Genomic DNA, 17,430 nt, shown 5'->3' with positions numbered 1-17,430 from the left:
AGCAACACCAAATTCTGTGTGAAGATAGGATGCTACCCATGGGCTACACTAAACAAGTCTGCCTTTATCCGTTTAATTGAAGTGGATTAGCCAGGTTAAATTAACTAGTAAAGTCACCTTTATTTATATAGTACTTTATTCAATACAGTTTGTTTCAAAGCAGCTTTACAGTGATAAACAGGAAAAGAATGCTTAACAGCAGTTATTATTTAGTTGAAATTAGTTCAGTTGTTGATTCATTTCAGTTCAATAACTGTGTAAAGTACATCATATTGGATATTAACACTTGCAAAATATCAGATATTTAACTATAAATTATGACCCAAGTCGGCAAAAAAGCAGTTCTGCACAAAAACTGCTCAGTTCAGCCCAGTTCAGTTCTCATACAATCGTGTCAGTGGGGTCAAATCAGTAATATTGTTGAATATTAGGTGTCCCGGCTAAGTAAGCAAGTAAGCCAGAGGTGACATTGGTATGGATCCCACACTGTTCCCAATCAGGTGACAGAATGGAAAAAAAAACCTTAGGAGAAACCAGGCTCAGTCAGTGGCATGTCTCCTCCGGCCAACGACCGAACACTGCCTGATTATGATCCAGGCTGCATCACAGGTCACAAATCAGATTGTGGTTTGCTAGCATTCAAAATATTTAATCCAGTTCCTTTTGCTGGAAGATAGAATTCACCAAGCTGGTATGGAGATGAGACCGACAAACTAATATTAGATGCGATTCTTTGTAAAACTTGCAACTTTGTGTGTGACTGTCTGTGTGGAAGAATGATCAACCTTTGAGTTTGTTACATTCGCTGTGAGCTGTCTGCTGCTTAGCATGGTAGTTAAGCCCAATTATACACTTCAGTTTTAAAGCGATTATGCTTTTGTATTAGCTTATGCATACAGCTGCATGCACAGCCTTTCCATTTGATAGTGTCTGCAAACACAGGCACACTAGAAAGTTTAATCTTTGGCTCGTGTTTGCAGAGTTTCTCTCCAGAAGTTATGAGTGATTCAAACTTTTTGTACTCATTTAAACTCAGAGTCTTGCACTGAGCGTACAGTTTGCATAGTTTGAAAAATCTGCCTGAATGCATACAGCACACATTTTGTTGAATTGTCTTTTGTCCCCCATCTTTCTTTTCTTTTTCACAGAGCTTGTTGCAATGCATTCTGGGATTACAATGTGTGTAAAGGATGCTTGCATTTTTGCCTTAAATTTACATTTTGGCTCTTTATCATTGGAGACAAAATTCATGTCGGAAGCACACCTAAAAATGTTCCCTAGGTAGGCAGCTCATTTAAGTTTTTAACAACCGCTTGTCTATCACAGTTTAAATCTTCAAGCTACAAAGCTCAAATAGCTATCACACTCACGACCGCTTAGTCACACTAAACTGACAGACGGCCATATTTTGATCTCATGGTCTCTGCGCTCTAAATCCATTGGAAATAGAGTATACACTTCATAGAAACACACGGCTGCTCCTCTGTTGTCTCAGTGTGCCTGGGGGTTTACACTCATGTCCAGGATTAGTGGAGACACTAAAGAGGCTTAGCGCTCTTGCCAAGGGGAGCCACAGCAGACCTCAAACCGTTTCCTTCCTGCCCTCCTCTGCCACATTCCGCTCACAGGATCTCCCTGGCAGGTCAGGACTGGGTCAATCCAGGGTTCAGAGAGGTCAGGTGATGCCTAGTGAAAGATTAGGATCACAGATCAGCCCTGCATCCCATTATGTCCTCCAACTCATCCATGTCTGCTTTTACTCTGTCATAGTAAAAATGCTTGTTTGTATTAAGCAATTTCAATCATTTTGCCAATACTAACTATAAATAATAAAAATGTATAAGAACAGTTAGTGTTTTCTTGAATAACTACATTGGAGAAGTAGAAGCACTTGCTTATTAATTGAAATAATTTATACTAGTGAACCATTCATATTATTCAAATAACATTTATTTCTAAAATATATTTAAAATGTCATTTATTTGTTTTATGGCAAAGTTTTCTGCAACCATTGCTTTAGTCTGTATTTTCGTTCCCTTGCCTTCCCTTCAATGGTCCATTGCTGCAGCCCCTAATCCGATGGAATTACCCAGCTGCCAGAGCATTCTTCACACCTTGTGATGATATTGAGCTTCATTCCTGTGGCTTTCAGGCCTGGCCAACAGCGGCACAGAGCAGAGTGAGTGAAGCAGGATGAGGAAAAGAGGCCTTTTGATTGTGGACCGGTGTGACTTTTGTCATGGGTTTGTTATCAGTGAATCAGCTCTCCAGGTGAGAAAGCCGTCCGCTGTACAAACGGTACCGTCGGCCAGGATTCATGGGACATTTGGCTGCTTTTGATCTAAACCTGTTTTGTCAGGATTTTTTAATATATAGGCCATGCAAAGTCAATTTGAATGCTGTAATTGTTACAAGACTACGAGGCATTTCTGCAGTATCTTATCTAGTTTTGAAGCTGCGAAATCCTTCGAGTGAAATTTAAATCCTGTTTCACTGTAAAAGAAAAAGGGCAAGAAGCAGCATCCAACTTTATACAATGTGCATCTTCAGTAGCATCTGACCTGCTGATACTGGTTCAGATTGAAGCGTTTCATCTGCATCTACCACAGTGACCTCCAGAAGATCAGAGCTGGCATGAATAAAACATGGCCAGTGAATGAGAGCTGCTCTGTAGGGAGTTCAGGCCTCTGGGCAGCGCATTAGAAAGCCCGTTCACTCGAGCAGAAGTTCTGTCACACATCTGCCATGCTTACCTTTTCCTTTATTACTTTTTCATAGGCGAGAACCGGGTGTGAGAGGGACACGTCCTTTCAGCACGCGAGACATGTCCTTGGACACACACTTTTGCTGAAATGACATGAGTGTTTTTAGATGGCAGCCACTGGACAGACCTGTCAAAAGCGCACACACACACGCTAAAAGCATCCCTGGTTGCCCTGACTGATATGTTGAAGGCTTTTCCACTAAAAGCCTTAGGGATTCTTGTTTTTAAACCAGAGAAGGGAGGATTTACTGTAGGCTTGCTTTGAAAACTGTATCGTATAGGATGCTAACTCTAATGAATGCAGTTAATTCATAGATAATCACGTATTCTTAATAAGCTCATCACAACTGTACAATTATTGAAATGCTAAATGCTAGTGTGTGTCTTGTTTCATGTGTATGCATTTATGTGTGCATATAAATAAATAAATATGTTTCTAAAATTCACTTGTAGCATTTATTGCTGCTTGTGATCTTTTTTTCTTTAAAATACAATTGTCTGATTATCCGACACAGTAGGAAGATGGAGATCATCAGCTCATTGGTATCAGCTATAATTTTAGTATCATGTACCTCTGTTAATGTGTGGGGCTTATCCAATCTTATCATATTTATATCCGAAACCATCAGTTTTATCAAATGTTTTCACCCTGTTTGTTGGATATAAGTCTGCAATATCAAAGAGTGACTTTGAATCTTTTTTGGCTTACGGAGCCCCGCTGAAACATTGAACACATACTAGGGCTGCACAACTAATCCAATTTCAAATCACGATTACCTTTATGAATGCTACGATTATGTATTTGTTCAAAGCCGTGATTACAAAAAAATAATAATAATTATTCTGCATGCTATAGATATCATGTTACGCTGTGACAGCAGTAAGCTAATTGGTCGAATGTAGGGCTGGGTGATATGGAGCAAAAAATATATCTCGATATATATATATATATATATATATATATATATATATATATATATATATATATATATATATATATATATATATATATATATATATATATCTCGAGATATCTTTACAGGAAAAATAACCCCCTAAAAACTACAGCAAAAACAAATATGCCAAATACCACAAATTCTTTACTTTTTTTATTGAAGTGCAAAGAAGTAGTCAGTCCATGTAGGAACAAAGTGCTTTTGCGACATTTAAAAAAAAAACTCCCTGATTACATAAATAATAATAATTTAACTAAAAGAAAATAAATAATATTGCCTTTTCATTTATTTCATGCTTTCGAAAGATGAATCAAAGACTCCCTTTTTTACACTCAACAGTAAAACAGTAAGCATTTTGCAGAAAGATGGGGGCATGACTGAGATATAAATAAACAGATTTTGTCATAACACCACTTCCTGTTAAATTTGTATCAAAATTCAAATAGTGATGTTTGTCATGAGTTTGACAAAATTCAAACTCCTCATGCGGATCATGTAGGCTACACGAGCTGAGTTTCACTTCTTTTCCAGTTACAGAACGAAATATGAATGTCAGAAGGTAGGCTATATGATAATATGATACAGTACATAATATGATACTTACAGAAGAGCACCGCGTGTCTCAGGACACCCGGGATGTCGCGTTTTTTCCCTCTTGGTTAAAACATGAATAGACCTATTCATCATAATCCCGTGATAAAGCTGACAAAATAATAATAGTAATGATATTGCAATACTTGCACCATGGTGGACCACAGTGTGCTGCGGAGCTAACAGAGACTTCCACCATCAGCTCTGTTTCTGTTCACCATCAGCTCTGTTTTCTGTTCACCATCAGCTCTGTTTCTGTTCACCATCAGCTCTGTTTCTGTTCACCATCAGCTCTGTTTTATGTTCACCATCAGCTCTGTTTCTGTTCACCATCAGCTCTGTTTTATGTTCACCATCAGCTCTGTTTCTGTTCACCATCAGCTCTGTTTCTGTTCACCATCAGCTCTGTTTCTGTTCACCATCAGCTGTTTTCTGTTCACCATCAGCTCTGTTTCTGTTCACCATCAGCTCTGTTTCTGTTCACCATCAGCTGTTTTCTGTTCACCATCAGCTCTGTTTCTGTTCACCATCAGCTCTGTTTTCTGTTCACCATCAGCTCTGTTTTCTGTTCACCATCAGCTCTGTTTCTGTTCACCATCAGCTCTGTTTTCTGTCCACCATCAGCTCTGTTTCTGTTCACCATCAGCTCTGTTTCTGTTCACCATCAGCTGTTTTCTGTTCACCATCAGCTCTGTTTCTGTTCACCATCAGCTCTGTTTCTGTTCACCATCAGCTGTTTTCTGTTCACCATCAGCTCTGTTTCTGTTCACCATCAGCTCTGTTTCTGTTCACCATCAGCTCTGTTTCTGTTCACCATCAGCTGTTTTCTGTTCACCATCAGCTCTGTTTCTGTTCACCATCAGCTCTGTTTCTGTTCACCATCAGCTCTGTTTCTGTTCACCATCAGCTCTGTTTCTGTTCACCATCAGCTGTTTTCTGTTCACCATCAGCTCTGTTTCTGTTCACCATCAGCTCTGTTTTCTGTTCACCATCAGCTCTGTTTCTGTTCACCATCAGCTCTGTTTTCTGTCCACCATCAGCTCTGTTTCTGTTCACCATCAGCTCTGTTTCTGTTCACCATCAGCTGTTTTCTGTTCACCATCAGCTCTGTTTCTGTTCACCATCAGCTCTGTTTCTGTTCACCATCAGCTGTTTTCTGTTCACCATCAGCTCTGTTTCTGTTCACCATCAGCTCTGTTTCTGTTCACCATCAGCTGTTTTCTGTTCACCATCAGCTCTATTTCTGTTCACCATCAGCTCTGTTTCTGTTCACCATCAGCTCTGTTTCTGTTCACCATCAGCTCTGTTTCTGTTCACCATCAGCTCTGTTTCCTGTTCACCATCAGCTCTGTTTCCTGTTCACCATCAGCTCTGTTTTCTGTTCACCATCAGCTCTGTTTTCTGTTCACCATCAGCTCTGTTTCTGTTCACCATCAGCTCTGTTTCCTGTTCACCATCAGCTCTGTTTTCTGTTCACCATCAGCTCTGTTTTCAGTTCACCATCAGCTGTTTCTGTTCACCATCAGCTCTGTTTCTGTTCACCATCAGCTCTGTTTTCTGTTCACCATCAGCTCTGTTTTCAGTTCACCATCAGCTCTGTTTTCAGTTCACCATCAGCTGTTTCTGTTCACCATCAGCTCTGTTTTCTGTTCACCATCAGCTCTGTTTTCTGTTCACCATCAGCTCTGTTTTCTGTTCACCATCAGCTCTGTTTCTGTTCTGTTTTCTGTGTTGGTTGATTGTTTGTAGTATTCTATATTTTTACTTGTTATTCATTTTTTTTTGGTTATTTCCCCCCCCCCTTTGTTGCACTTTGAGATTCTTCGGAATGAAAAGTGCATTATAAATAAAATCTATTATTATTATTACTTTTTAAATGTTTTCAAACGATATGCGATCATTTTGACATTTTAACCGAAAACCATGCGATCAGTTAGACACAACTCATAAACTGGCATGATTGCGACTGAGAGTGCGTCTCGCACCAATAGTGTCAATCACCTGACTGTGGGTGAAACGTGCGATTTGAACTATGAGGAACATTAATATTTCTTTATGAATTTTAGCAAGCAGTTGTGTTAGAAGGTAAACATGGTCTCTAAACTGAGTCCTGAACAACGCGCGCGCTTGTCAACATGATAACTAATCCTCACCTGGTTGCGGACGCCGCCGTGTTCAACGAGACAACACGCGAGGGGAGGGGGAACAAAAGCAAGGAGGCGGGAGGCGCGTGAGCACAACACATAGAAGGCAAACAAGCAAAGTGGCGGAATCAGAATTAAATATAAACAATATATCGATATATACGATATGTCCAAATCCATATCGAGTTGAAAAAATATCTCGATATATTTTAAATATCGAGATATCGCCCACCCCTAGTCGAATGCACGCGAAATAGCACAGAAGCCGTGCACACAGCCTATATGTTGTTTCGTTTAGCTTCTAAACATAAATTAAGATGTTTGTTATAAAACTTGACAGATTTCTGTCCCTCCATTTAAGCTCATCCCCAGTGCCGCGGGCATCATAAAGTATTGACACTTAGGGCATCAAGACGGCCAGCTGTGGGACTGTCCATTCCTCTCAAACTTTGGATCAAAAAGACCAATACATTTCATAAAAGCATTGTAAAAATAAATAGAGTGTCTAATCCAAATCCTAATCCAAGTCTTCTGAAGAGACACAATGTTGGCTTTATCTGATGACCAGATACCACAACTCGCATACTGTAAACACAGACGTTCAAAGGATTGCAAGACATGCGAAAACAACATAAGACTGAGTAAATGCAGAATTGAATATTTTAGATGAGCTAATTTACAGTTTAGGTATAGTGATTTTTGAAACACTTTCTTGTGATTAGAATTGTGTGTGACGCATTGCATTGATCATATAAAGCATGAGCGCTGCTGGAATGACACTCGTCCAAAGTGCAAACATTTAAATAAATAATAATAAAATATCAATATTTTGCATTATACTCCTAGTATAAAGCTATTCAAAACATCATTCAATGTAAATTGTGATAATCGTATTTAATAATCGCAATTACAATTTCAAGGGAATCGACAGTTATGATTTGTCATAATCGTGCAGCCCTAACACATACTGTGTTCCTGCTCGGCCCAATCAATCAATCCTGCAGAGCGCCGCTGATACCCACGTGCCCAGCGGCAGTCACGAGTGAAGCTTTCACTGTTTAATCCTCTGCCAGAGAGCCGCCGTTGCAGCACAGCAGCTGAAATCCCTTGCACAAGCCAACACTCACCGTTTGACATCTGCTATCTTGTGTGTGTGGCTTTAGCTGCATCTTTCCTGCGTTTGCTGTGTGTTCATGACCTCTGTCTGACTTTTTGCCCTCGAGAGTCTGACCAAGCAGCAATTAAGATCAGAAGAATACTGTGAATCTCTGATTTGCATCCCTCTACTCGAGTCTATGTGGGTTAAGCTCTGCTTGGTATCAGCCAATGGGAACCTCTGGGCACTTGAAACGAAGGATAATACCCAGCAGCAATAATACCGCCATATCTAAACCAAGCTCAGCCAGCCATTATGCCAAGAAATAATGTGTGTGAGAGAGCGCTATATCTATGCAACGGTTGTTTATGTTTGTGTACAGCGAGGATGCGCATAGTGAAATATATGAATATCTGGTGAATCATTAGTGACTATATATAACTGTTTTGCCTCAGTCTTTCTGAGGTTCTTGGGGTTGGAGTTAATTTGCTTGCGCGTGTCATTTGTAAACCTCCATGCTTGCTTATCTCCTCAGGGCTTTTTCCGAAGAAGCATTCAGAAGAACATGGTGTACACCTGCCACAGAGAGAAGAGCTGTATCATCAACAAGGTCACACGAAATCGCTGCCAGTACTGCCGACTGCAGAAGTGCCTGGAAGTGGGCATGTCTAAAGAATGTAAGTGTCTTTTGTTACTACGATACATTTAATAAAAATCTATTAGTCATGGAAACATATTTTTATATCATGGTCCCTTTGCGAGAGACCCCCTTCCTAACACACACGCACACAAAGGTTACTATATACATTTTCATGTGTAAAGACCCATGTAAACTGTAAAAAGATTTTGTAAAATATTAACCCCCCAAAAAATATACGCTGTACTTTTTTTTTTACTAGGGATGCAACGATACATATTATATTGATATTGCGATATAAAAAGGCAACTATGTGTGTGTGTGTGTATATATATATATATATATATATATATATATATATATATATATATAATATATAAAATCTCGTTGATGTAAACGATATGATTCGCAATATAAAGGCTCAGCTTACTGTGTTTATAAGGTAGGTCTATAATTCACTCAAAAAATTCAATTGTCATGTACTCTCACCCTCATGTTACTTCAAACCTATAAGAGTTTAATTTAAAGGTGCCATAGAATGCATTGATAGAATATTTTTAATTTGTTCTCTGATATCTACATAGAAGGTATGTGTCTCAGGTAAGGGCAAAAATTCTCCAGATAAAACCCAAAGATTTGTCCCTAGAAATGAAATGGTCTGTTTTGCCTTATTTGGAAGAGTCATGAATAATAATGTTGAGCTCTGCTCTGATTGGCTGTTTTACAGCAAGGCTCATTTCAGCAACTCACCCAAGAGCAGTTATTGCAAATAATCTAGAAATCCATGCTTGGATTTATTGCTATTTATTAGAAGGTTTAATTGTCAGTTTAGCAAATAGTATAGAAATCAATACAAGTTTTTAGTCTAACAAACAGCACAGGCGGCGGCGCGCGAGTCGTTACCGAACACAGACCACCTGAATGACACTTTAAGCAGAAAATCTCGAATGGAGATTGCTGAAATGCAGCTTACTTGTTTATTGGTGTTTTCAGATCATCCGCGGGCGAGAGAGAGCTCGCGTGCACATGGTTGCCAGATTGCAAATTGTAAGTAAAACACCAAGATAGAATGTGTTATTGTTTTTTTACAGAAAGAGAAAAACTCTGATTGGGGGATTTAAATTATTAAAATTTGGCAACCGCGAGCATAAACGCTCAAACGTTTTTTTTTTTTTTTTAAATGCATTGAATATGATGAACATATTTCATCATATTTTCGTTAACGAAATTAACACTAGTCAGAGCAAACTAACAATTAATTAAATTGTTGTTATATGAACAATGAATTATTGAGTTAAATCCTGTTAAAGATAAACATCAACTTTCTGTGGGAACGCTGTGAAAAGTGCTCGCATCCCCTGCACAGCATAGGAACATGAGTTATATTGAACATGGGCTGGTATATGCAAGTTTTGGGTGCATAAATATTAATGATCCCGACTGTTACATCACAGTTATGTTGGGATTCGCCCATTTTTCTGTGGTCTTTTGAAAGCACAAAATTTACATATGAAATATGAAATAATGGTGTTTGAGGCTCATGGTATATCAGTTCCATGTACTGAACTCTTATTTTTCAACTATGCCAAGGTAAATACAGTTTTTTATTCTATGGCACCTTTAACTTCAAAACACAAATGAAGCTTTTTCATGAAACCAGAGAAAGATTTCTGTACCTTCATTTAAAGTCCATTTTTCAGACTTAAAGGATCCAAAAAAGCCATAGTTACCGTAAAAAGAATAAATCGAGTGGCCTTTTCCAAATCAATGCCATCAGAATCATTGCGATCATTGTGTCTTTTGAAGAGGGAATGGCTTTATATGATGAACAGATTTACAGCGGCATGCATACTGTAGTAAACATGGGCATTCAAATGTGACGAGACGCGCAGAAACAACTGGAGTCAGTAAATGCAGAACTAACAATTTACAGTTTAGAAATAGACACTTTGACATGCTTTCTTGCGATTTAGAACTGTGACTTGCGCTGACGGAAATTTCACTCCACAAAGTGGAAGCGCAAACATTTAAAGCAACACTCCTAATATTGAAAGAACAAACATTATTTAAATCACAAGGTCACATTTACTTTTAGCAGTATGATTATATAAAGTGGTTTGAGAGTGTTTATTATATGTATGTTGTGCTTTAATAGCTGGAGAGGCGGAAGGTCTGTGTGCACGTGGTGCGAGGACTGCATTGGACAAAAATGAACGTTTACAGAGTTTCTGTGACGTTACTACATTAAACAACTTTAATGTATAGTAATGGGGGAATGTGCGTCCTGATGATGATATAATAACAATATTATTATTTAAATAATAATAAAAGTAAATAATTGAAAAACATCTCTTTATTTTGGCTTAAAATATCACAATAAATATTGTTTTTAATGAGTTTAGTATCGTGATCGTATCGTGACAGGAGTGCATTGTTACACTCCTAGTTCTTAACTTTGATGATGTTTCTTGAGCATCAAATCAGCATGGTAGACTGATTTCTGAAGGGTCATGTGACACTGAAGACTGGAGTAATGATGCTGAAAATTTAGCTTTGCCACCAATAAAAATAATTGTAATATTTCAAATGTTTGTACTGTATTTTTGATGAGCATTAGATACTTCTAGCACTACTGTGCTCTGCAGGCCTACAGAATAGCTTTAGCACACTGTACTATGAAGGCCTCTTATCAGGTCTCTGATCCTGCTGTCGCCACCTACTGGGCAGAGGTCTCTGACCAATGACCTGTGAAATGATATTTTCCAGCACACTTGTGATTGTCTTGTCATATTTCATAGTGATGCTAAAACTGTTTGTATGACAGGATTATGTAAAAGTATATAAAGAGGAGGTTTGTGTATTTGTGCTAGCACAATAAATATCATGATGAATATCAGCTAAAGCTAATGCATCATAATATAAAGTCAGGTTTAAAAAGTCATACAGCAGCACAATATTATTGCTTTTCTGATGTCACAGTGAAACTTTTAATCTACCCTTTAGTTGGGTTTAGTTGCTTTTGTCTTTTTAAGTATAAATATGGGTTTGTATGTTCTTGTTCTCTTATTGGAAATGAAGAAAAAAATCTACTCTTTCTATGCTGTGTTGAACTGTAATTTGCCGTTTCTGCTGCAGCAGAATGAAATCTCTGCCCTAGATTTGTTATTTTACATATTTCGTTTTCTCCGCCTGCATATGATGGGGCGCTCCTGTCATTATAAAGTTGTTTGCAAGCAGGTTTCGTCTTTTCGCACATGTCGTGTCGTGAAAGATTACCTCCCTGCGTTAATAGTTCTTTAATGGCTCCATTAGATTGTGTTTTCTGAGCCCATGCTGGCACCCAGCTCCCTCTGGAGAAATGAATATGTGGCTGTGGGGAGAAGTGAGTGAGAATCATCCTTTACCACCCCTCTCACTCGCTCTCTCGCTCCCCCAGTGTGCGTGTGGAGGAGGGAGAAGAGCCACCGAGTTATCTTTAGACAAAGGAAGGAGTCCTCACCAAAAACAGCAAGAAAACATGAGATAAAGGAGTGATTGAGTCTCCGAGTACAAGAAAAGAGAGAGATTGTGAGGTTCCAAGAAAACGGAGATGGCGAGAGGGAAGAAAGGAAGGAGGGAGGAATGCAGGCGCAGAGGGAGAGCCTGTTTAAAGCTCTTTAAAGCAGTCTGATATTTGTCATGTGACGTGATTAGATTAGGTTGGATTTTAGTGAAAGCAGAGGTCGTTTGTCACAGTTATTAACAACCACCAACATTCATTTCTCATCTCTACACGCTATCACACTATCAGCACATCGGTGTGTGTGTGTGTATGTGTGATGAAACACAATGAGTGTTTGGATCCACAATCTTACATTGATTATTTTTAACAGTGAAGTTTGCAGTTCTTCAATGTCATTTTCTTATCCCAGTTTAATGTGGAGACACAACTAAGTACACCACCTCAAAACTGATACTTTCAAAAAGATTGTTTGTATGAGCATCAGACCAGCTTAACATAGCAACGTTGGTTTAACCAATGCCATGTTTGGCATTTTGAGGTAGGACTATGTTTGACCAATCACTGGCAATGACGCTTCGTTCAAATGACAATTCTTCAAAAATTTCAAATAAGTGATTTTCTATTTTAATATATTTTTCAGTTTACTTGGATAAAATGTCATTTATTCCTGTGGTGGCAAAGCTGAATTACTCCAGTCTTCAGTGTCACTAATATGATTTGCTGCTCAAAAAGTTTTTTTCTTTTTTTTCATCAGTGTAAAACAATTATATTTTGTGGAAACTGATGTTTTTTTCTAAATTTGTTTTGGATGAATAGAACATTGATGTAAAATGAAACTATTTAGTAACATTATAAATGTCTTTACAGTCACTACTACTGATCAATTTAATGCATCCTAGCATAGTGGTTATTTATTTTAAACTTTTTGTCCCCAAACTTTTTAATGGTAGTGTAGATGCCTTAAACGGTTTCTTTTTAAAGGCAAGATTAAAGCAAAAACCAGTGGGGTTTTTGTTTGTTTTGCTAAACAATTGTACGTGTAAATGCAGATGTATAATGCCTCTACTTATTCAGTGTGCATTTTCTGTCTCTCTCTTCTATTATTGTGTGATTTACTCTGTATTTTAAGGCACGTATATAACTGTATATATTTTTACAATGTCAAAAAGAGATGGAAGGAGCCCAGAGAGTAATATCTTATGAATTTTTCCTCTCTTTCTGCTTGTTTGAGACTCTTACCTAAAGCTATTTTTTTAACTGTCACATCAAAGTACTCCGTTCTCATTCAACTCTTTCTCTGGAAATACTGCAAGGAATGTATTTCTATGTCCCTGTTCCTTTCTGTATAGTATTTATAGCTCCATAAATGTCCTCTTGGTCTCCCACTTAATCCAACTCCTCCTCTTTCTTTCATTTGTTGTTTTGAAGTAAATTAGCTGCCAAAATGATTGAATCACAAGAAGAATGTGGTTTTGAAAGAGGTTTAACTATGCATGATGGACCGTTTTCATAAAGCGGAGAAAAACACTAGACTTTCACTGCCATCTTGTGGCAGATGTTGCCTATTTTTAATTACTATTATGTATTGACACTTGGCATAAAGCATATGAATCCACATGCATGTGTATGCATTATAAATAAATGGAGTGGGTTTACCAGGTGGTTTGATGATTGTTTTCATGTGTCTAAGTAGCGGTTCGAAACGATCGGAACAAGAGGAAGAAGGACGAGAAGAAGCAGGAGTGTTCAGAGAGTTACGTCTTAAGTCCTGATACAGAGCAGATGATCGAGCGGGTGAGGAAGGCCCACCAGGAAACCTTTCCCTCCCTCTGTCAGCTGGGTAAATACACCACGGTAAGTCCCAGGCAGAGCAGCTCTTAACGGTGATGTCACAATCTCCGTTATTAAACCAACCAACCAAACATGGTCTCTTTCTTTTTCTTGAACAGAACAACAGCTCAGACCACAGAGTCGCTCTGGACGTTGATCTATGGGACAAATTCAGCGAACTCTCTACCAAATGCATCATTAAAACAGTCGAGTTTGCCAAGCAGCTGCCCGGGTTTACCACGCTCACTATCGCAGATCAGATCACTCTCTTAAAGGCCGCCTGTCTTGACATCCTGGTGAGAGCACAACACACCTACACATGTGTTCTTGTGTCCAAATCTCTCACAACTTATGTAAAGTGCATGAATCAATGCACACATTTGCAGCGACGTGTATGCTGAGCGCTCATTCGTGTGTCTTAAATTACATCCTCAGATTCTGCGAATATGTACACGCTACACACCGGATCAGGACACCATGACATTTTCAGACGGTCTGACACTGAATCGCACACAGATGCACAACGCCGGCTTCGGTCCACTGACAGATCTGGTATTCGCTTTTGCCAACCAGCTCCTGCCTCTGGAGATGGACGATGCAGAGACCGGGCTTCTCAGCGCCATCTGTCTGCTTTGTGGAGGTACTGCAGCTATTTTAATCAGATTGGAAACAATTGACCATATTTTGGTTTTTAAATGTTGTCTTCATGAATTTTCCATGCAGTGAGTAATCAAATAACATCGACTTTTTGCTTATTAGCTGTAATTTGTGTATTGTATTTGTAATTAGCTATTCTCTGGTGCTCATGCATTACTTGTATACAAAGTGTAAAACCCCCAAAAGTTAAACTAGAGTAAATAAGAGGGATTTGCCCCATAATTCTTGTAAGCCAATATTGGCTTTTTTTTTTTCCTCTTCTTTTTATATTGGTATATTTATTTACAAAAAGTGGTATTAAATATATAATCATTTTTATAATTCGTTTACTAACCTTTATTATTTCAAATTTGTATAATGATATATCTGCAATTTATAAGCAGCTGTAATTATCTAATAAAAATGGGGGGGGGGGATCCCATTTAGGCATAACATAATTTCAACATAGTCTCTAACTTTCATGAAACTGTTTTTGTGTTTATTTAGATAGTTGAAGACAACTTTATATTTCCTGCCTGTGTGATTGTTTGTTAGCTGATGTAAAACTGATATGCACCTGTGCTCAGATCGGCAGGATCTGGAGCAGTCGGATAAGGTAGATGTGCTTCAGGAGCCGCTGCTGGAGGCCCTAAAGATCTACGTGAGAAAAAGGAGACCTCATAAACCACACATGTTCCCCAAGATGCTGATGAAGATTACAGACCTCAGGAGCATCAGCGCTAAAGGTTAGATTCATTGTCAGTCTTTGAAGATCAAGCGTGATCAACCAGAAGCCAATCTAACGTCTTATTTCTCCATCAGGAGCGGAACGGGTAATAACGCTGAAAATGGAGATCCCCGGCTCCATGCCTCCACTCATTCAGGAGATGCTGGAGAATTCGGAGGGCCTTGAGAAAGACGGTGGAGCGAGAGGAGGAGGAGCCCCACCAGGAAGCTGCAGCCCCAGTTTGTCTCCCAGCTCGGCACACAGCAGCCCCTCAGCTCACTCGCCCTGACTCTCACCTCCAGACAGGGCTCCATACAGAACGAAACTGGTTAGAAACCAGAAATAAGCCACAGCAGACCAGCGCCAGAGACCAGAATTCCAGTAGACTTTGATCCAGGGAGACCGGACCCGAATTGAACAGTAAATCTGGCAGGCTTTCATTAGCTGAAGACCAATTGAGTTGCACTCAGGCCGAGCCTGGTCAAAACTCACAGTCATTAAAACCCACCAGTGATTCAGTGACAAGCTTTTCATGTGGCAGTGGTTCACGAAGACAGCAGAACAAATGCCCTGTGTGTGCAGAAGCAGCTCTTTACTGTGTCTTCCCGGCTCTGCTCCAATCACACAGACTGTGAAGGCCCAGGGAAGCTCTCTTCCTCGTTTGAGGGATGCGTTCTCTTGGCCTGTGACGTTATTTTATAAACTTAAATCCCTTAAAGCAAGCTAAAGGACATTAGGACGTCAAATGTCCACAAGTCAGGGACATTTTGAACTTTCCAGCTGTTTCTTTGTTTTCTTACAAAAGATATATGAATATATGAAATCTATATTGACAGAAATATGAGATTAGAATTTCTTTGTCTTAAGTGGAATGCAGAACAATTCTTATCTTTTCTCAAGAGTTGAACACGATTCTGGTCGGCCCACTGTTGCGCTCACACCGAGATTCACATCATGCTCGAGGGCACGTCACACTAGCACTGAAAATGATGCGTGTACTTCAAGACGTGAAGTACGATGGGGTTAAAATGCAATTTTGTCTATTGATGTGGAGCTATATTAGACTTCATCAGAATGATCAACTTGGCAGTTTGTGCAAATGAAATGAAGTATGTAAACATGCAGCTTGTGATTTAAGATGTGAATGAGATCTGTTTTAAAGGAGTGCTAAATGCCTTCCTGTAGCTTTTTAATATTGTTTCTTAATTTACTTTTAATTTTGTAATTGTCAGCTGTCGAAAGACACTGATACCCCCTTCTACGCAGTATTAGCAGATTGTTAAATAAAGGAGATTTCCAAACAATAACTTCCAGACAAAGAACACATATTTTTAACTGAACGCTCATAAAAGCCACCACATTATTTCACAGTTGAGAATGTTATTGAGCATTTCACACGGAACGGCGCCTTTTTTTTTTTTCCAGGATCGGGATTTTGAAGCCCTGTTAGTAGTAGGTTTGTGTTTCCAATCATCCATCACATGAGCTGAGATGCTTCCACCGCCACGTCATCCTCCTCTGTACCTTACAACATCACTGCCTCTGCTCTCCTGCAACAATCATTGAACAATTGTCAACAACAACACTGCCTCTGTGTGACAATCACTTTAAGTAACACTCACAAACAACTCTGCCTCTGTAACGCACTGATCCCCGCCAGGAGTCTGGATTCATGAGACCGCTAGCATTCACTGATGTGTGCGCACATCTGTCCCTGTATCTGAAACTTTATTAGGCCCAAAAAACATCAAACAATCACTGTATTCACAATTATGAGAACTATTTGGTTTTGATCCCCAGGTGACTATCGTTATATAAACAATTATTTAAAAAAATGTTCTTCACACATATTTGGGACATGAGGGTGAGTATATGACAATTTTTATTTTTTCAGTGAACAATCCCATTGAATAAAAACAATAGATTAAACGGACCAACAAAATAGGTGTCTCCATGCGATCCAGTTCTGGCGGATCGGTGCCAGCATATCATTATTGTACCAATTTACAACAGCTCTGCCTCTGCATCACGTCTGCTGAACCCGTTGCATGAACCTTTGGTCAGTGCGATGGGAAATGACTTCCTCCTTAACATGTTCGCCTGAGAGTGGGGTGTGAACCGTTTCACTGCAACTATGCACAGAGCTCAAGTCTATACACTTCATCTGTTGTGAAAATCTCAAGCCTCTTCCAGTTGTACTGTCCGTCTCATTTGATTCTGCATTCAGTCGCTGCCCAAAGGTTCATCGCTGTTGAGCCATACTGCGTCAGAGACCGCGACGGGCATCTTTTCTCACTTAAAGAATGATAAACAGAGATCTACACGACGTACAGCACAACCCCTGTACTGCTTTAACAGTTGTTATACAGTCAAACGCACAAAATGTTTCTGTTGTGTTAGGTCCCTGGATAATAAGAGTAATGTTTAATAAAGACTTCTGTTTTGTGTGTTTCTGACCTCTGTGAGTTTTTATTCTCGCGCGCTCTTGCTCGCTCTTTTTTCTTTTATTTTTAGTTTTTTGAAAAACAAAGCTGCCATTTCCTTGTT

The 17,430-nt window shown here is 39.1% G+C and overlaps 1 protein-coding gene across 6 annotated transcripts in view; it reads left to right on the top strand.

Annotated features, from left to right (window-relative positions):
• rarab (retinoic acid receptor, alpha b) overlaps positions 1-17,332 on the top strand; it is a 145,519-nt gene extending 128,187 nt beyond the window's left edge. For 4 of the 6 annotated variants that reach the window (XM_067416741.1, XM_067416731.1, XM_067416750.1 and 1 more), the window contains 7 exons: positions 8,087-8,228; positions 9,182-9,235; positions 13,384-13,544; positions 13,640-13,816; positions 13,956-14,160; positions 14,744-14,902; positions 14,979-17,332. In XM_067416741.1, coding sequence (XP_067272842.1) covers positions 8,087-8,228; positions 9,182-9,235; positions 13,384-13,544; positions 13,640-13,816; positions 13,956-14,160; positions 14,744-14,902; positions 14,979-15,172 — 1,092 coding nt within the window. In that variant the 3' untranslated portion in view covers positions 15,173-17,332. The remainder of the gene's footprint in view (positions 1-8,086; positions 8,229-9,181; positions 9,236-13,383; positions 13,545-13,639; positions 13,817-13,955; positions 14,161-14,743; positions 14,903-14,978) is intronic. The other 2 variants (XM_067416768.1, XM_067416777.1) reach the window with 1 other exon arrangement.
• The last annotated feature ends 98 nt before the right edge of the window (positions 17,333-17,430 follow it).

Source organism: Pseudorasbora parva, chromosome 2, assembly GCF_024679245.1.
Source record: "Pseudorasbora parva isolate DD20220531a chromosome 2, ASM2467924v1, whole genome shotgun sequence".
NCBI lineage: Eukaryota > Metazoa > Chordata > Actinopteri > Cypriniformes > Gobionidae > Pseudorasbora > Pseudorasbora parva.
This window is presented reverse-complemented; position numbering and strand designations above follow the sequence as displayed.